This window comes from Mixophyes fleayi, chromosome 9 (genome assembly GCF_038048845.1).
Source record: "Mixophyes fleayi isolate aMixFle1 chromosome 9, aMixFle1.hap1, whole genome shotgun sequence".
NCBI classification, from domain to species: domain Eukaryota; kingdom Metazoa; phylum Chordata; class Amphibia; order Anura; family Limnodynastidae; genus Mixophyes; species Mixophyes fleayi.
The window spans coordinates 121,983,121-122,004,213 of NC_134410.1; the positions used below are offsets into that span (position 1 = coordinate 121,983,121).

Here is a 21,093-nt window from a genome sequence, read left to right on the forward strand (position 1 = left end):
TACAACACAGACTGAAACTGGTATTATTACCATTTATTTATATGGCGCCACTAATTCTGCAGCGCTGTACAGAGAACTCACTCACATCAGTCCCTGCCCCATTGGGGCTTACAGTCTAAATTCCCTAACACACACAGACTGGGGTCAATTTGTTAGCAGCCAATTAACCTACCAGTATGTTTTTGGAGTGTGGGAGGAAACCCACGCAAACACGGGGAGAACATACAAACTCCACACAGATAAGGCCATGGCTGGGAACTGAACTCATGACCCCAGCGCTGTAAGGCAGAAGTGCTAACCACTAAGCCACCGTGCTGCCCCGACAAGTCTTTCTTATAAAGAGAGAGGGATAATTTGGAATATATTGTAATACTCTTCTGTGCCAAGAAAATACTTGGGGGTAAGTGAAGATGGTGTTATAAATGTGGATGATATACAGAGCACTTTACCAAAACATTTGCCATTGGCAGAAATGATCTACTTTTCTACAGAATGCCTCTGCCAGTACAGAATGTTCTCTAATAGGAAATACAAGACTCACTTCAGAAGCCTCATACCCGCCGTGGCTCCCAATAAAGCAGCAGTCTCCTTGTGTTCTCCTGAAGGGATCAATGTTAGGGCCTCATCCATACAGGGCTTTAATACCTCGCCAGCCTGCGCTGGATTATCAGCATATGCCGAAAGTCCCGAACCTGACAACAAAATAACACAATAGATATATGCTTAGTTCCTAAAACTTAGGCAGCATAATATACATTAAATTGTTGCTACTCAACACTAGATGCCAAGGTTCTAATCATATTATACAATATAATATAACACACACATACCTTTACATGACATGATTGGCTTCCCTATCAGCTAAGAACATTACTGCAGCTCTACAATGACCCCAACCAACCAATCAACAATTAGCTTAAGTTCAAGTTCAAGTCAGACAATGAAAGCACTTTTCTGATTGGATGGTCTGGGTTACTGCAGATTTGTACATTGACAGTAACATGAACATTAAGTTCTACAACAGCTGGGAAGCCACAGGTGGACTCAGGCTGTACCTGCTATAGTTACAGATAAGTTATGGAAATAGCCGTAAGGAACAGAGCAGTATATAAATAGCCATTTTGCAGCATGAACAAAATAAATACGTGCACCTTTAGTGAGCCATAAATAGCGTTGTTGTAGAAACAACATCCATTGAATATATACACTGTCTATATATGTGCTAATTGTAGGAGCTAATAACAAGGTCTATATGAAGAGTCTATTACAGCAGAGGATCTCCTGGCTGAGCTATCAGGGGATTCACCTATATAGGAATAACTGAACATTGAGCTCATGCATGGAAAGTAGAGGAGGTTCCCTGGCTGCCACCCAAAGCTCAGATTGCCCTGTCAATATTTGTCTTTCCCAGACCTTTAAACATTATTGATCAAGAGTTTTATATTGTCTCAGTCATGAAACTGCACTGTACATGAGCACCCTTTCCTTGCTGGTAGTAACGGAGGCCACTTACTGTACGAGTTGTCATATCTATACATGGACATTACTAACGCCCAGATCATCACATAAATACAGCATGACCCACGCCACCCAACTACCTGCAAACGGCCAAATCCTAGTCCGTTACCTATAAATACATAATTTGGGGGGCTTGGTAATTTGGGCCCTTCTCAAAACGGAAGGTCCCCGTTCCTCCCCATCCCCCAGAAGCCAGCAGGTCCCAGAGAAGGACAAGAGTCTTCAAACGCTCCTTTGCTGAAGCTAGGGAGAGCCCCTTGATATCCCCGACCTGCGGAGCCAAAAGGCCCCTAAGGAGGCAAGGGTATTCAGGCCCACCTCCGCTGCAAGGCTCGTGTGGGCCCTTTTCTCCCCAGGTGGGCCCAAAGCATTCTTCAGTGAAAATGACTTTTCAGCTCCCCCAATAAGGTGAGAGCCTCCCAAAACTTTTGGATGGAGTTGTTTATAAGGGTCTATTCCCAAACCAAATTGAACATAAATTACTGGACGGGTAAGACCAAAACCACTGCCCCGGTTACTATCTGATCAGGAGTCAACAGAAGTGTAATGACATTAAATGCAGTTAGATGTTGACCATAATATCATTAATATTGGAGTTAACTTTTATAAAGCTCCCAACGGAGACCAACTTCTATATAGGAAACTGGTGCTTATTTCTATATGGATTTAAACTTGGATTAAAGCCTATAGGGGGTCACAGGAAAAACAACTATTGTAGCATAGAAGTCAACATGTTAAAATGATTTCCAGGGTAACTGCTGAACAGTTGCCACCGGACATCGCCTCGATGTCTGGCTGAGCACATTGCCGGCTAATATGGTACGGATATCTCGGATCATTTTTAGTAATAACTAATTGTAGTACAGTACCAATCATTATATGTTTTCTAAACGTTGGCTATTATGTCACTTGTTTCCATTGTGAATTATTTCTAGAGCATCTAAATATTCCACAGTAATGTAAAATCAGGAGAAAAAACAACATACAATGTTTTACAAACAATGAAACAGAGGGGACTTCATTTAGAGCTTACTATCTAAAAATAAGGGAAATAGCAAAATGTAAATGTAAATCTGCGTAATGACCAGGGAGTAATAATAGTTAGAATTGCATGCTGTAGACAGAATAAGGGGCATAGTACTGTGCAATTGGTCAATGAGGAAAAATATTTATATTTCCAGGGACAAATGTTTAAAAGCTGCGATTGACCTTAGAATTAGGGTCAGTTTGCAGCTCTTCTATAGGGGTCCTAAACTGAGACTAATCCCTATAAACTTATTACATAAGGGGCCACTAGACTGCATACTGTGCTAACAGCATCTCATCCCTTGCTGTAGCACAGGTCACAACTGTCCCTCTTTTGACATCACGTCTAGATCCGCAGGGGGGCGGGGCTTAACGAGAGAGTGGGCGTGGTTTTGGTCACATATCCCCCGTTTGTGGGTTAATTTTGTCCCTCTTTGGGATTTTTTAATGTTGGAAGCTATGCTGGAGGCCCAATAAAACCGTGCACCGCCCAGCACACCCCCACCCCCCCCCCCTCCAGTCCCTCAACGGGGGCTGCGGGATAACCGCCGAGTCAGCGCGGAGGCCTGGTGACGTCACCCCCTCCTCGTGGCGGGAACTGCCGGAGGCGCGCGGAGCGGCGGACGGAAGTGCGTTACCATCATCTGAGGTAATTTTCTCTACCAGTCTTCTCAGGCTGAGCTGTAAACACAATAAATGTGCATTGGAGGAAGCCTCCTGTCACCTCATTAACCGATACCCATCGGTAAAGCTCGATGTAAATAATGTGACGTAATACATGGTTGCCTGGTGACGTCATGTGTACTGAAGGACAGGGGGGCAGTCATGTCTGCTGTGACAGAGGTCAGGAGGCTGCATGTTACCTAATGACACCAGAGAGAGGAGTCACAGTGCTGATCACAGATCTATATCTATCTAGCAAATAAACAAATCATACAAACACATTTTAAATATAAGACCTCAGACCATAAGACTCATGGGGCTAGACTTACTAAGCTGCGGGGTTGAAAGAGTGGGGATGTTGCCTATAGCAACCAATCAGATTCTAGCTGTCATTTATTTAGTACATTCTACAAAATGACAGCTAGAATCTGATTGGTTGCTATAGGCAACATCTCCACTTTTTTCAAACCCGCAGCTTAGTAAATATACCCCATGGTGTCTTTCACCCAGCACAAAATGCAGTGTTCCCAAATTTCCCAGTGACCTGCTGTGAACAGATTTTATTATCACGGTGCCCAAAACTACAAAGTCAGCGCCCACACCCTGTTCTACCAATCAGTAGGGGTCTGTGGGGGTCACTGATTGGTCTACTGGTCGCACACGTTACTCCTCTTCCCAAAAGTAAACACTATTATTATTTTTAATTTGATCTCCTTGATCTCTAGGTTTGAGTGTGGTTATCACTGATGATAAAGGTGTATTACATCGTAAAAAGATAAAAAAATGAAGGGTCTTATTTATCAATCCTATTTTTCATTAAAATCTGCCATTTTTGGAGGATAGACGCATATTTAAGGATTGTTTAAATTTACTATTAGGGCATTGCAGCAGATATTGGAGATATATGGTGCGGTCTCAGTGTCTTCGTATGCAGAAGCAGCCCCCATAGCTTTCTATGGGGACTACTATTTCGCACGATTTAAAAAGCTCTGAATATAAAAGATTTTCGGAACTTGTGCCCAGTGGCTAATGCCAGCTGAAGATGGCATTAGCCATTCAAGCCTATGGGGAGAACATTACGATAGAGGGATCTTCGGATCCCTTACTGCAGCTAACCAGCTCTCCCCTCCAGTCACTAGCGCAAAGGTGGGCACTTTACGCTAGTGACCATAGAGGAGATAGGATATAACATAGTTGCCTACTCTCCCGAATTTCTGGGAGTCCTAGACTCTCTGGAGAGCAGGGCAACCCCCAGGGTTCCTGGTCAGTTCATTAAGTTAACTAGTGGTGGCTGGGCTTAGCGACGTGATTCACGCGTCATCGCGGCCCCTGCTTAAAGGGTGGGGCCACATTACACGCCCTACTTGACCATGTCCCCAAAAATCAACAACGAGATCTCCCCCCCCCCCCCGCAGGGGAGATCTCAAAAGTTGGCATGTATGGGATATACTGATATAGGTACACTTGTGTGTGTTCGCCGGGACAGCAGTTTACCGTAACTACTGTTCCCGAACAGCAATTTTGTTAAATGGCCACAATCTGTCATTTCTTATCATTGCGATAAGAAATTGAAAATGATTGTGTAAAAAATAGGATGAATGTTTAATATGCCCCCAGAGTTCTTCAATATGGAAACATGAACATATTGTATATTGCCCAGATGTTGTAGTTAATCAATCCATCATCAAGGAACCTTTGTATTGTAGTGTAATGAAATATAACCAAAAATTACAACAACTTTGACTAGGTCTCATGTCCACTGGCATCATTTTATGAATTGTACTTGCATTTTAAACTTGGTCAGAAAAGGGCAAAACTTGTTTCCAATGACCCCATACACACATGTTTTGGAGCTAAACCAGCTCCAATCACTCGATACCGCAGGAAGCCTAGGCGGGTTCCTGCAACAACCGCATGTCAGACATATTTATATTTGAAAAGCAGTTTCTCTCGTATTTGCGTTTATAAACAGAAAACAAACGCATGTGGGTCTGAAACTCCATCAAACTCTTTAATTACAACAGCTAAGAGCCAGGACTCGGGAGCATTGCAGAGGCTGCAGTGATACTGGACAAAGAAAACGCTCCGGAAAGAGGGTTGCAATAGGAAAAAATAAACATTTTAACTGAAGAACCTCTTTAAATATGGTCAATAGTAAAGTAAGTAACGTGATTACTTCATTATGTCACATGACCTGAGTAAATAGCTGCTGCCTTTTCAATTGTTTGTCTTGTTAAATAACTTTGAGATGCAATTCCTGTGCATGTGCTGTTGACATATTACCAGCAGGAATGTAAGAGGATGATGGATCAGTCTTCTGTATAAGTGCCACACTGCATTGTTTTAAATAACTTGTTAAACCTGTTCTGCTCCACTTATGTCATCATTATCCACAGATTGGTATATTTCATTTGACGATATCCAAGTGACTTTGGGAGACAGGCGATACAGAATGCCATAATGTGTGGTTCACAGCTATGTTATATGAGTTCAGTCCTCCTGCTCTATTCCTACTCTCCTCAGCAGTACTCCGCTAATAGGAAGTCAAAATATCTCAGATAATCTTTTCTAGGCACTAATGCAAAGTAGAGATGCTCAGGCTCGATTCCCCGAGAGCCGAACATACCCAAACTTAGCAGACCCCTTTCGCGTGCCCTCGGATTTGAAAACAAGGCAAAACGTCATCGTTACATCATCGGATCTCGCAAGTTTTGGATTCCTTTTTAAGATCCATAATAATGGGTGGGTGGGATGCTGGGAGGTCCCAAGGACAATTGCATCTTGGGAGGGTGGGCAGTCCCAAGGACAGTTCCATCTTGGAAGGGGGGATGGACCCAAGGACAATTCCATCTTGCACCATTTTCTTTTCTGCCACTGCTGTGTGCCAATGTGTCCTAAATGTGCTAGGAACTGCCGTGTGTTTGTGTCATTGCTCTGTCGCTTACCATCCAGCCAGGTCGCTGCAGTATTTGTTTGAAAGGATATGAAAATAATATTGTGATCTGTGAGGTGGTCAAAATTGACTGCAAATGGCTTGAATTTAGTGTTATTGAGGTTAATAATATTGTAGGAACAAAAAAAGAGCAAAATTATTTGATTTTAGCATATTTTAGGATTTTTTCTAAAAAATACAAAACCAAAACACGAGAGGTTTTACCAAAACCAAAACACGAAGCTAATCCAGATCCAAAACTAAAACCAGTTCACGGGGTCAGTGAGCATCTCTAATGCAAAGGCAACTGGTTGTATTTGTCTTGTTTGACTGGTTCCCCCTTGGACCTCTCCATTACCACCTCCCGACCACCTAAAGCTGAAAGGCGTGTTGCTCCATCCATAGAGGCCTTTAGAAAAGCTATAGACAATGTGTAATAATGTGGGCCAATTATCGCCAGCTGGCTTTCAGTTTCAAAGAAATAGGGGACTATCCCTATATGCTATACATTGGGGCAGAGGCGCAACTAGGGAGCTGTGGGCCCTGGAGCAGGGAAGTAGGAAGGAACGGAGGAGGGAACCGGGAACCACAGCTCACTAGTTCCGACCCTCTGCATCTGCCGTGCAGCGGGCCCATTATCTCCATGGGCCCCGGTGCACCACACTTGCTGCACCAATGGTAGTTTCGCCACTGCATTGGGGTAATGTTTGCTTAAGGAAGGGATATCCAAGAGTTCATTAAGGAGCTAAAATTACATTTTGTGAAAATAATGATAATTTATTTTTGCAAAAAAAATGCAGATTAGTCAACAACAACCCTGCAATTAAAATTGTGGGCAATTCAAACATAACCACTAAAAAACGTTGTGTCAAAAGCGCCATGTTAAAGCCATTATTCGCAAACAAGATATAAGTGCTGGTGATTTTATCCTCCGTTCCTAAACCTGTTGTTGAATTGTGCTGTGTGCTAAGTGTAAAGAGGAGCATGGTCACACATTAGCTTTTTGGGTTGTCTTAATAATAAAGCCTGTCTTTGTCAAGTATAAAGTACTTTGGTGACATATAGGACTACTGGCGAGGAAGGATACCACTGGGTAAGGCTTGTGATACACACACGATTTTCAGTCTCTGTGATTAAATGAAATGAATCACTTGGAATACTCTGTGCTACCTGTTGCTACTTTGTGTGATTAATCACGAGTTGATTTCTCAAAGAAAGGATGTCACTTTCTTTTTCCCTGAATCGTGTACAAATTGCACAAATGAGTAAATAAGTTGCGGCATTACACGATCAAAGGCGATTATCTCGCTACATAAAATCTCCTGTGTAGCTCACCCTTTAGGAAACAAACTGCTGTAAAATGGGATTTCTCTGGTAAGTGAATAATAATCTACAATAAAACGTTGGAACATCCCTCATGTTGTTTAGTTCTTAGCCATGCTAGACACTTGAAGTACCAGGCACATGAAGTACCAGACATGTGAAGTACCAGGCACGTGAAGTATCAGGCACGTGAAGTACCAGAGGCATGAAATACCAGGCATGTAAAGTACCAGGCATGTGAAGTACTAGGCACGTGAAGTATCGGGCACGTGAAGTATCTATAAACTACGTTTTTCCCCTGTTCTGTGCTGGATGCGAGGGCCTTTGATAAGAACAGGGGCCTGATTCATTAATGATCTTAACTTGAGAAACTTCTTATTTCAGTCTCCTGGACAAAACCATGTTACAATGCAAGGGGTGCAAATTAGTATTCTGTTTTGCACATAAGTTAAATACTGCCTGTTTTTACATGTAGCACAAAAATATCAACTTTAAATTTCAGTGTACAAATGAGCTATCAAGTATTTGTGTGCTACATGAAAAAACAGTATTTAACTTATGTGCAAAACAGAATACTAATTTGCACCCCTTACATTGTAACATGGTTTTGTCCAAGAGACTGAAATAAGAAGTTTCTCAAGTTAAGATCCTTAATGAATCAGGCCCCTGTTCTTATCAAAGGCCCTCGCATCCAGCACAGAACAGGGGAAAAACGTAGTTTATAGAGCAATTTCCTTATCCTTGAGGTGTGTATGTTCTCTGTGCATGTTTTATTAGGTGTAATTAAGACTTCCTCTTACCCATACTTTATAACTAAGCTACTAGGCGTTGCATGATGCAAATCAGTGATTTACGTCAATTGTCTTTCTGGAAGTGAGTATGAACTTATACAGCAGTAAATAGATTTGTCCCTGCATGTTCATGGTACATTAGATAAAGTGTAAAGTATCTAAAGTTATTTTGCCATTGGTACTGACTGAGCCACATTCCCCTTCACAATGTTTGTATGCAGTATTTATTTTGTAAAGGGGCTCTAAGATTTGCTATAAACACAATCATCACATAGATGTAATGTAGGTGTACTTTACATGGTGGATAAAGGAGATAGCTGGTAACCGTACTCTGTGTAAATAGAAAGAGGCCGTGGACGGCATGCAGCCTCTGAGGGAAAGTATGCAGGGAATACATTTGGGACATTAATGATAATTGATGGACAAGGAAGAGATGATGTCACCCATAGCATGGTGGCTCAGTGGTTAGCACTTCTGCCTCACAGCACTGGGGTCATGAATCTGATTCCCAACCATGGCCTTATCTGTGTGGAGTTTGTATGTTCTCCCCGTGTTTGCGTGGGTTTCCTCCGGGTGCTCCGGTTTCCTCCCACACTCCAAAAATATATTAGTAAGTTAATTGGCTGCTATTAAATTGACCTTAGTCTCTCTTGGTCTGTGTGTGTTAGGGAATTTAGACTGTAAGCTCCCATGGGACAGGGACTGATGTGAGTGAGTTCTCTGTACAGCACTGCAAAATTAGCTGCTATCATCAGCTATGTTAATAGCTGATGATAGCAGCAGAAGACTTTACGTTTCTAAGCTGCATATTTCTTTTACATTTAGAAGATGCTGTTTCACCTCTGCCTCAAATAGCAGATTGCACTATTAAGTGCGACTGGCCAGAAGACAGGATGGACATTAGAGATATTTTGTGCCAAAGAGAGACGGACACGGTTAGATAGAAGGCATGTGACACCCACAAGCAATCACGTTCTGTCCTCTTCGGCCAGGAGTACTTGACTTCTTCAGAGTGTCAGTAGAGTCTCCTGGACGGTCGTGTTATACAGGGAGGTGATAAAGTCCTTGTGCAACGTTAAACTTCAATAACTTGGAGTGTACCCATGATAGAACCACACTGTATGGCATATACAATGTGAAAACTTGATTTAACAGATAGTTTAAACCTCTAATAACATACAGGATAAATACTATTACATTTCATTTAGTAGTTAGTAAAGGAGTATATCCATAAATATCCATGAGTGAGGCACAATGGAGGGACAATTGGGAAGGAAATAGGGACAGAAGAAACTAAATGTGGTGGAACAAGCTGATGTTTTCAACATTTTAAACAATTACGGATCAATAAATTATTTAGCTATATCAAACGTAACTTGTTAGAAGTTTGTTCGGATTTGCAGAGGCTTGACACTCTTACTAACTGTTTTAATGGAGTTTAATGAAATTGTCTTCTTATAGCTTCGCATATACTGAGCAGCAGAACCTTCTTGTGCACTGATGAGCCCTAATAAGGGTGAAATGGTAGGAATGCCATCTCTGTACTGGCCAGTGTTTTGCTGTAAGAGTACAGCATTGCCAGAAAGGACAGCATGTAAATGGGATTTATTAGACGTTTTTGTCCTCCAGAATAAGAGTGTCTTGTTCGTCTTGCTACCGCTTTCTACGCTACTGGAGTTTGTTTTTATATTTAAAACAATATGCTGACATTTTTAAGTTTGAAATCCCTTGTGGCATTGAAATCAGCTTTTAATGTAGAGCAATGTACAGTGCTTAATAAAGAGAGAGAACGTTGACCCAGCTGGACAAAGCATACAAGGAATGTAACACACGCACCTTGAACCTCACACACGTGGATCTGGCTAACAATCCCTGTGTCATTCTCCTTGTGTGCCGGCCATTGGTACACATAGAGGGAAGTATGGGATGATCCGGCATCAAACACCAAGCCGTACTGTAAGAGAACACAACAGACTCCACTGTCATAGAGTGTAATACATTGCTACAATACAGAACACAACATATGTAATACAGTGTTATACATTGCTACAGTACAGAACACTCCATATGTAATATCCACATGATGTAAAAGAAAATGTGCTTCATCAGCCCAGGCAACCTTCTGCCATTGCTCCATGGTCCAGTTGTAGACGCTTTTTATACAGTAGGTGATATTATGCAATCAGCTTACTATAGCTGAATGTGTGATTCCTAAAACAATTGCAAATCCAGATAATATCTTGTTCAAATACAGTCATGGCCAAAAGCTTTGAGAATGACACAAGTATTTGTTTTCACAAAGTTTGCTGCGTCAGTGTTTTAAGACCTTTTAGTCAAATGTTGCAATGGTATACTGAAGTAAAATTACAAGCATTCCATAAGTGTCAAAGGCTTTTATTGACAATTACATTAAGAGTCAATATTTACAGTGTTGATTCTTCTTTTTGAAGAGCTTTGCAATTCGCCCTGGCATGCTGTCAATCAACCTCTGGGCCACATACTGACTGATGGCCGCCCATTCTTGCCTAATCAATGCTTGGAGTTTGTCAGAATTTGTGGGTTTTTGTTTCTCCACCCGCCTCTTGAGGATTGACCACAGGTTCTCAATGAGATTAAGGTCTGGGGAGTTTCCTGGCCATGGACCCAAAATTTCGATGTTTTGATCCCTGAGTCACTTAGTTATCACTTTTGCCTTATGGCAAGGTGCTCCATCATGCTGGAAAAGGCATTGTTCGTCACCAAACTATTCTTGGATGGTTGGTAGAAGTTGCTCTTGATGGATATTTTGGAACCATTATTTATTCACGGCTGTGTTCTTAACCAGAACTGTGAGTAAGCCCACTCTCTTGGTTGAGAAACAACCCCACACATGAACGGTCCCAAGATGGTTTACTGTTGGCATGACACAGAACTGATCGTAGCGCTCACCTTTCCTTCTTTGGACAAGCGTTTTGCCAGATGCCCTAAACAATCTGAAAGGGGATTCATCAGAGAAAATGACTTTACCCCAGTCCTCAGCAGTCCAATCCCTGTAAAGTTTGCAGAATATCAGTCTGTCCCTGATGTTTTTCCTGGAGAGAAGTGGCTTCTTTGCTGGCCTTCTTGACACCAGGCCATCCTCCAAAAGTCTTCACCTTACTGTGCACTGTGCCTGCTGCCATTCTTGAGCAAGCTCTACACTGGTGGTGCCCCGATCCTGCAGCTGAATCATCTTTAGGAGACGGTACTAGTGCTTGCTGGACATTCTAGGGCACCCTGAAGCCTTCTTCACAACTATTGAACCTCTCTCCTTGAAGTTCTTGATGATCTGATAAATGGTTGATTTAGGTGCAATCTTACTAGCAGCAATATCCTTGCCTGTGAAGCCGTTCTTGTGCAAAGCAATGATGACTGCAGGTAGCCATGGCTAACAGAGGAAGAACAATGATTTCAAGCACCACCCTCCTTTTAAAGCTTCCAGTCTGTTATTCTAACTCAATCAGCATGACAGAGTGATCTCCAGCCTTGTCCTCATCAACACTCTCACCTGTGTTAATGAGAAAATCACTTACCTGATGTCAGCTGGTCCTTTTGCGGCAGGGCTGATATGCAGTGGAAATGTTGTTTTTGGGATAAAGTTAATTTTCATGGCAAAGAGGGACTGTGAAACTAATTGCAATTCATCATGACATTCTGGAGTATTTGCAAATTGCCATCATAAAAACACTGAGACAGCAGACTGTGTGGAAAATAATATTTGTCTCATTCTCAAAACATTTTGGCCATGACTGTATTTAACTTTTGGCAATATCACTCTTAAATATTTTTGTGGATTATAGCAGTTCTTCCTTATTTATAACGATCTGCATTTGATGAGTGCAGCATGAATTGTGTTGTATAGCAACATTCTGCTGGTATTATTTACAATAGTCCGCTATCTTTCTGAAATGTTTCGCTGATATGATAATAATTGTCTCCTTTATTATCTTTACTATTTTATTAACGTAATTGTTTATATAGTATGTTTGTACAGTATAGTAATAGCTTACCTATATAGTTTTACTTTTTTTTATTATTGATTGAAAATATCTGAGACGACAGTCTGTACCCAGAATTCTTCAGATACAATTTAAAATTTCGGACTTTGGATTTTTTATTAAGTGAAAAATAGTGATAATTCCCTATTAATCTACATATATTTTTTTTCCTGGCTCTTGACTTGTGGGTTTGTTGTGAAGTAAGTAAATTAAAACAGGATATTATAATCAAACCTGCCTTGTGCCCCCTTTTTGAACCTGAATGTCTTCGTTCTATGTAGACATAACCCTTTAAAAAAGTCTCTTATTTTCAGAGATACTCTTTATTGTTTATTTGCAACATTGTCCTTGATGTCATTATTGCAATAATAACTGTTTTGATCTCATTCAAAAGTTGTTATTTAGAAGTAACATTGACTGGTTAAATTATATTTATTTATTTTCCATATAAATAAATATTGTATATATTATTTTTAGTTTTTAGTGGCTACTTTTGTGTCTTTCATAAGATTATAGGTATCTTATTTTAAATTACAATCTCCCTTACCCTCCTCCCTTCTAAATTCCCCCCTTTTTGGACCTGAATCTCTTGAAAAATGACATATTACAGCAAAATAATAACATTGCAAAGTCATCTTTAAAGCCTGGAATTAAGATTAATCAAAGAAACTCCTGGCACGCTTGTGGTATTGTATATACGTAAGACATCTATGGAAATCCAATTTGGCATAGGTTTGAAGTGCAACTGTCCTGGAGATAAAAGGATAGCAGCCAGGTTGAGGTTTTGGGAGCCACCTGTTTGAGTAGGGTAGCGGATAATCAATATATGTATTTATTGAATGTGGCAGTGAAGAATAAGACACCACAGGGCGTTTCAATTCTCTCAGCTGTATCCTGTTCTATATAACGTGCAAATAATGTGAGAGGGTGTATGCTTTTAATCCTATAACCTGCTATTTACACAGCAATTTCTATTAATGGAGATTAGATATAATTAAATGTTGCATACAGTCATTTTATTTGTAGACCGTTGTTTCTCAAATGTTTGTATTGTAGCTCTATTGGATGTAGCACAAATTTTTTTGTGTACATTCTGTTTACATTCAAAGGCATTTAAATAAATTCTCGCAGCATCCTGGAAATATTATAGTGAAGGAGGTAAAAGGAAATAATAGGCTATATAGAGGCCCACCCCTGGTCACAGCTCTCTCCATCAGGACAGTATGATGCAGTAATAGGGCTGGATACTAGAGAGAAATTTGCTATTCTATGCCCATTATGTGATAAGATTTATAAGTAAGGGAACAATTTTATGGTTCTAATCAGTGATTTATCCTTAAAGGGGAACTAAAGTTCAGCTTTCTTCATAATGCTAACGCACAGTGTAAAGCTGGGTACACACTACAGATAACTATTGCAGATGTGATTTCTGTAAAGATTTTACCAACTATTGAAAGTCCCGATCAGCCACTTCCTGTGTACACACTATACACGTTTTACACGATTTATCTTCAGATCTGTGCTCCTCATCTGTCATAACCATCAACTGAAAAGATTGTGACTCTGTAAACTCTTCGGAGATCTGCCTACACTGCTGGTTGTGAGTCCGTACACACTGCAGAATTTACTTGACATCGTTCCATTGTTGATCGTGATTTTAAGTCACTTTATAAAATCAAATTTAATGCTACAGTGTGCTTTGGAACCTTAAAACATGATCGTTGGAGCATACACAGTAACGCAATATCAGACCTAATGGTCGTTTATCGTGTGATCGGCGCACTGATTGGATGAAAATCCTGTTGTGTGTACCCAGCTTTAGACAGAGGACATTCACCAGGCCGAAGTGTATGAAAGCATTCTGGCTTCTGCTATCTCACCTAGTGATGTATGTGCCGTGTTTTCTTTTCTCTCAGATTGTCTGCCAGTGGGGTCTGTACAGTGAGCCATAATTGGTACATGTGTATATATAGACATGCTGCTCCCTCCTAGATTGTGGCTATATATCTGCTGAGGAGCCTGGTAGCCTGCACAGACAGACAGACACTGTTCCTAGCTAAGAATAGAGGAGCTTTGACGTGCCCTGTTGTGATGAGCAGCGCAGAGTGAGATTATTGAAATGAGATGAAAGTTTGTGTGATCTGAGCTGTGGAGTATTAATGTGTGCACATATATCATCATCATCACCATTTATTTATATAGCGCCACTAATTCCACAGCGCTGTACAGTGAACTCATTCACATCAGTCCATGCCCCATTGGGGCTTACAGTCTAGATTTCCTAACACACACACACACGCACACACTTGGATCAATTTGAAAGCAGCCAATTAACCTACTAGTATGTTTTTGGAGTGTGGGAGGAAACCGGAGCACCCGGAGAAAACCCACACAAACACGGGGAGAACATACAAACTCCTCACAGATAAAGCCATAGTCGGGAATTGAACTCATGACTCCAGTGCTGTGAGGCAGAAGTGCTAACCACTGAGCCACCGTGCTTACAATAGTGCATTCAGATAATTACACTGTATTTTTACTGTATTTTGTTGCTGTAATCAGAATAATTATGATTCATACATGTACACTTTGCAGTATTCTTTTGCTACCACTGCAGTTCCCAGTTATTTCAGTGTTGTTATGTGCATAACAAGACAATGAGCACTCCAAACCACGGGAGACAGAGAAGGATGAAAATAGCTGTTTACTGGAATGTCCTAAATTAATAAATGATTATTGTTTATGGGTAGTTACAGAGCTGCAGTTCCTGTTATTACAGCATAGATGGCCTGCCAGCAAGCAAGGACAGCTGTCCACTTTGTGGTGTAAATCGCAGGAACTTGATGTGCCAAATGCAGAAAATGCTTTCACAGAAGTACATTGAATTATAACGAGCTTACTGCAAATTGCAGGAAAATGTAAAATCAAGGTTAGACTCAGTTTTTTTAGAGAGAATGGCAGAAATAAAACCTTCTATTTCCACAGGACAGTAACTTGTAATTACTTAAAGTGATTATGTGACATTTTACAGACTGCTTTGGATCATACCACAGTTTATGAGCTGGAGCAGTCACTATGGATGTATTGTTCCTGTCTAATTCACCTCAGTAACTGTGTGAGTGGTGGGTTACGTTACCTTGTTAGGTGCCGGCTTATATATATTCTTGATGCCCACCAGGCTGAGTATGAGAGCGACAATCCCCGACACTACGGAGATGATGATCAGACATCCTACCGCCAATCCCTTGCGGTTTTTACACATGACAGCATCGACCTGCAGAGTAGCAGATATAGAGGCATAATATAGAGTCAGTTTCACCAGAGCCAACCAAACGGATTAACTGAGACACTAAGCTGAGTACTTAATTGACTGTGCATCATACCAAACAACGCTAGAAAATCTTTAAACCAAAGCTTTTTCATGACCATTTTTGGATGCATTTTTCTCAGTTGAACTTAAGACTGATGTCTTAGGGGTAAGAACTACATGGACAACCATCAGCATCCACACTCTCTTTATGTTCTGTCTAGCTTGGCATAAGGTGCATTTTCCATCCAGTCCCTAATACTTGAAATCCCAAGTAAAATAATTATTTGACATCATTATATATATATATATATATATATATATATACTTATCATGCATAGAGCATTGATTGATGCAAAGAGGCAAAGTCAGCAATGTCACAGTAGCTGAAATGACTGCGGCCTCAGTTTTTGACCCTTATTATATACCATCAGGACACAGCTGTAAAGATAGTGTATGATGGGGTAGGCAAATAATATTTTACTTTTAAACAGAGCTGCAGTGGGATGTCAGATTAATACAGAACTTTACCTTTACTGTTCATGTCTAAAAAATTTAATTCTGTGGCTCATTGGTCCTTTAAGGAGGCAATCTATTGTGTTGTAGGTTTTATTCTTACATTAAACAGTTTTCAGAAAATAGTTTATTCTACCTCATTAAATATAAATGAAAAATTCCACATTGAAAGCAAAAGCGTATACATTTTACAATTCTATAGTATTTATCAATCATCTGCATGACGGGGACCACATTGCTGTTATAAATTTATGGTCACAGGCCAAATACTATGCAGAAAATGAGGTAATCTGCAAAATTGTTGAAGCTGTAAGCTCTTTAGGTAGCTGGGTGTCACAGAATGACCCCCACATAACAGATCGTCTTGATCTAAAGAATCTACCCTGAAAGCAGTAAGTGAAGGTTTAACTTGACATAATCACAAAGATCCCCTCAATACACGGTGGTAAACATGATGAAAGTACAATGTAATTGGCACAAAACTTTCAATCTACAAGCATAATGTCTGGACATATGCCTACGTGAGTAATTAACATTCTAGTCATCATTTTATGGAGAAAGATAGAAAAACCCTGCCATAAAGATATGTTAATTACATTTTGCAATAGTGTATTTATACAATATCTGTGTATTTGTTTGCTCACTGGAGATGTTAGAAAGTTTCGAAATCATTTCCTGAATTCTTAAAACGTTAGGAATTAAGTTTAATAGTAAGAAAGAGGCTTTCTGCTGTCACCGACGTTTTCGCACTTGTCTATGGAGTTGTGGAGTACAGTCAGTTATTTATACAAAGAAAGTCAGACCTTCCATCTAGCGTGTCATGTACAATATAATAAGACTAGATCCAGAGAAGTTGTAAATAGCTTAGAACTATTGAGACAAATATTTAGCTTAATGTCTACATGTGAGTGTTTTGTGGCTTCAGGAATACAGTGAGAAATTATGAAACACTGCTGGAGACAAAGAAGGTTTTGTGATAGATTGTGAAGAGCAGGGAGGTCTTACTGTAACGGGAAATGCCGGGTAACGAGGGGACGTACCTGTCTTTGTTAGTGTCAACCACAGCCAGTGGAGATTTCCTCTGGAAGTCCCTCTCCACTTGGGTCAAGGTACATTGTGTGTAGTGTCATTGTGTGTGCGATGCAGTTTGTGCACAGCCCCTCCTTTCCGACAGGTGTCCAATTACCTGCAGGGGGACGAATGCCAAACTTCTCCACTGGCACAAAGTTTCATAACATTGACTTGCCAAGGGAAGCTGAAGGGAAGAGAGAAACAATGTAATCTCAATGTAAATATTCCTGTGTGCTGAGACAGTGTTTTAGTTTACAGAATACTGACAGTTCACAAATGCACAGTTCACAGTCTGTACAAATACAGTTGGAACTAGTAATAATTCCGTGCTCTAAAGCAGAAACAGTTATTGTACTATTATAAAATATAAAATGTGCATTACAGTAAATAATCTCTTGGTGTTAAACGGTAAGGCACGCACTCTGAGCGCAACGTGCGTTTGTTTTAAAACGCACATTAATCGGCTCTGCATACTGCCGAATTCAACCAGTAGGATCTGACGATACGTGCGCTGATGAATTTGAGTGTAGGTCTGCTCTGCTCTTCTACACAAGACACTGCAGGATACGTCCTATACCTATGTGGAATATACGTTTGCACAGAAAAAAAAGACTATAGAATTAATGTCACCTGATAATAATATAAGAATTAATAACAAAACAGTTAAAAACAAACATTTTGTGTTATTTTTTTTTTTTGCCATGAAATATATTTCGTAGGATGATCTTAATGTTTATTGAACATAAAATTAATTTTTACAGTTGCTCGTGATTGCAAACACATGTTATAGCATGTGTACAAAACTGTCCTCAGAAAACAAGTAACGTTGTGATGCCCAGAGCTTGATTCTGACGTGACTGCGTGAGCTTGAGTTTGGCACGCGTTTACTGTACATTGACTAACAACCCCTCCCAGATATCATAGACTGTAGTAAGTGTGGTTTGCATATGAAGATGCATTGAATGCTGCTGCGCTCTGGCGTATGAGCTGGTTCAGGGCATGCTCAAAGTGATTTGGCGGACGATACGCACAAAATGGGCTAATCCGTGTCTTGATGAATCAGGCTGATGATCTGTCTGGGTCAGTCCTCTTCCCCACTGTATGTATAGGGAACCGAGTTGAATAGTTTAATCTGTAATTATAGGAAACGGCATAGTATGGATGGGGAACATTAAAAAGCACAATGTAAATCTATGAATATATTATTACTATTATTGCTTATTTATAGAGCGCCAATCAGTGGTGGAAGTGGGGAGGTATACCGGGGTATGTCATACCGCCTCTTCTCCTACTGCCTTCATTGTAACACTATCATTGTGTGTGTGTATATATATATATATATATATATATATATATACAGTGGTGGAAGTGGGGGGTCTACGGTGGTATGTCATACCGCCTCTTCTACTGCCTTCATTGTAGAAAAATTTGGATGAGTGACTGCCGAGGCAATGGTGCTCTAGCAGGAATTCTGGCAGCAGAAGTTTAAAAAATGTCTTCTTTGTAGGTATTGGTTGAAGGCAGAAGTAGGGAGACTAGAGGATTTATTTAGAATTTGCAAATGTTGTTGATATTCCCACTTTGGGTAGGTCATTGAGAAATCTAACATTAGCTGTTAGCTAGCGATGGAATGCATTGGCCGTAAGCCCTGGAGGATCAAGTTCAGTTTCTTAAGAATATACTTAATTTAGGAAAACAGAACAAGGGAGATAATGTAATAATATTTGTAGCCTTCAATAGGGTACCTCACCCGTCCCTAGACAGATCACTTACACTCTATCAAGTTACTTTCCAATGAAATTAGCTAAAAGAATTTGAACTACATGATAAATAGAAGGCTCATCATCCAAGAGAATGTGACGAGACAGATTTCTCCCTGGCTTCTACTTAATCTAGACCGCGTACTTCTAGAGAAATAGGTCATTCAGACATCTGACGTCTGACATCGAGATATGACCTGGGCAGATTAATCAGCCCTCCTGTAATCCACATTTGAAGTACAATTGCAAATTGCTAAATTATTTATTTCAATCAGAAGATACAAACAACATAATTTAACAGAATTTTTGAACCTAACAAATACATCAGATATAAACTGTATTAAGAGGTCACTTCATGCAACTGACCTCCCCTCTTTAAAAACAAAATCTGGGAAAAAAAACAGATAAGATGTAAAATAGATTCTATTCATTAACTTAAAATCCATTTATCAGCTTAATCAACAAACGTCTACAAATCACTTATCCCCATTCTTATTCTCACTAGCTTGTTTATGGGCCTGTTAGCACAGGTGATTAGCGACAAACCATTAATTCATGTAACCTCTGTTCTGTATAGGAGGAAATTGGGGGATCTACTGGAGGCAGATTTTTCAACTTTTTTTAAACTGATGGAAATCCCCCCAAAAAGGGGAATTCTTTATCTCAACTCTCTAATCTATGAAGCAGAGAGTTTTAGTTATTTTCGTGATTTAAGAAAGTAATTTACCAGCAATGTTTAAAAATCTCAGAGTAGCTCCTATTTATTTCAGTGTGCCCATTCATTTCAATGTATACATGTAGAAACCCTATTGAAATGAATGGTCTTATTGAAATGAAAGTTAAAGCCCCACCAAATTGTACAAATTATGTAATTCTTACACTTCCTCAAATAAGTTCTTAACTTGTCCTGGTTCATGTTTACTCACCAATCTTCTATTACACAGCAAGGTCTTATTCACATTCCTCCTCCATGTCTGGGGTAGCACGGTGGTGTAGTGGTTAGCACTTGTGCCTCACAGCACTGGGGTCATGAGTTCAATTCCTGACCATGGACATATCTGTGAGGAGTTTGTATGTTCTCCCCGTGTTTGCGTGGGTTTCCTCCAGGTGCTCCAGTTTCCTACCATACTCCAAAAACATAATGATAGGTTAATTGGCTGCTAACAAATTGACCCTAGTCTCTGTGTTTATCTGTGTGTGTATGTTAGGGAATTTAGACTGTAAGCCCCAATGGGGCAGGGACTGATGTGAGTGAGTTCTCTCTACAGCGCTGCGGAATTAGTGGTGCTATATAAATAAATGGTGATGATGATCTCTGATTATACTGAAAGGTAAACTTCCATTTGTTTGTTCCTATTCCATGATACCCCAGGATACTCTTACCATTTTCTCCACTCAAAATCATATCTCTCAAATAAATTCCCTTAATCCAAAAAAACACAACAAACACTATGAAATATCTCTCTTAGGTAACTTACATTTTCTTAAAATGATGCCTCCTCTCCAACTTCTCTACTTATTTAGAACAATCCTATACCCAATCACTAACTTAATTTACAGTATAAACTCTATAATTACTTAATTTAAATGTTTATAATGAGGACATCTAGCTGCTCCTGACCTCAGAGCCCCTCATACTACCACCACTACTATACATGTGGTTTAAACACCCAAAACAGAAGTGGATACAAATGGCTCTCCCAGAGTTAATATTGGGGGATTCATTTTTATTCCCTAAATCTCTTAGACTCGTTATCCAATATCCAGCAATCATATTTGATTATAGTATGTGGGATAAATACGACCCAAGTACCATACCCAGGGTTGATAATAATAAAATAAATATATTAAAGGACATGCCATACAATATACAGAGAGAAATGGAGATTATACAGAGAATCTTTGGAACGATTACTGCGTGTGATGGTGTTTTTTGCCTCTAGGAATTTGGCGTTCACTGAGAGTTTTCAAAGGACCGGAGATTCACACAACAGGAATTCTCTTGGCGTCCACAAATTAATATCAGATTATGATCCAATGCTGCATAATCCAAGTTCAAGCTTATTATTTATCTTGGAACAAGGAAAGTGAATTCAATAGTTTATGTGGAAAGTGTGTTCTAGACACCATACTTTCAGAAAGGGAAGAAGTTATCAATTTTTTGCCAATA

General features: G+C 40.0%; 2 protein-coding genes across 2 annotated transcripts in view; one reads left to right on the forward strand and one right to left on the reverse strand.

Annotated features, from left to right (window-relative positions):
• The window catches only part of LOC142101164 (ectonucleoside triphosphate diphosphohydrolase 8-like), a 31,080-nt gene extending 13,873 nt beyond the window's left edge, over positions 1-17,207 (reverse strand). The window contains exons 1-4 of the mRNA XM_075185415.1: positions 17,133-17,207; positions 15,406-15,543; positions 10,090-10,207; positions 542-692 (exon numbers count right to left, since the gene is read on the reverse strand). Coding sequence (XP_075041516.1) covers positions 542-692; positions 10,090-10,207; positions 15,406-15,531 — 395 coding nt within the window. The 5' untranslated portion in view covers positions 15,532-15,543; positions 17,133-17,207. The remainder of the gene's footprint in view (positions 1-541; positions 693-10,089; positions 10,208-15,405; positions 15,544-17,132) is intronic.
• Positions 12,862-21,093, forward strand: part of LOC142101166 (uncharacterized) — a 91,843-nt gene continuing 83,611 nt past the window's right edge. The window contains exons 1-2 of the mRNA XM_075185418.1: positions 12,862-12,968; positions 20,867-21,010. Coding sequence (XP_075041519.1) covers positions 20,961-21,010 — 50 coding nt within the window. The 5' untranslated portion in view covers positions 12,862-12,968; positions 20,867-20,960. The remainder of the gene's footprint in view (positions 12,969-20,866; positions 21,011-21,093) is intronic.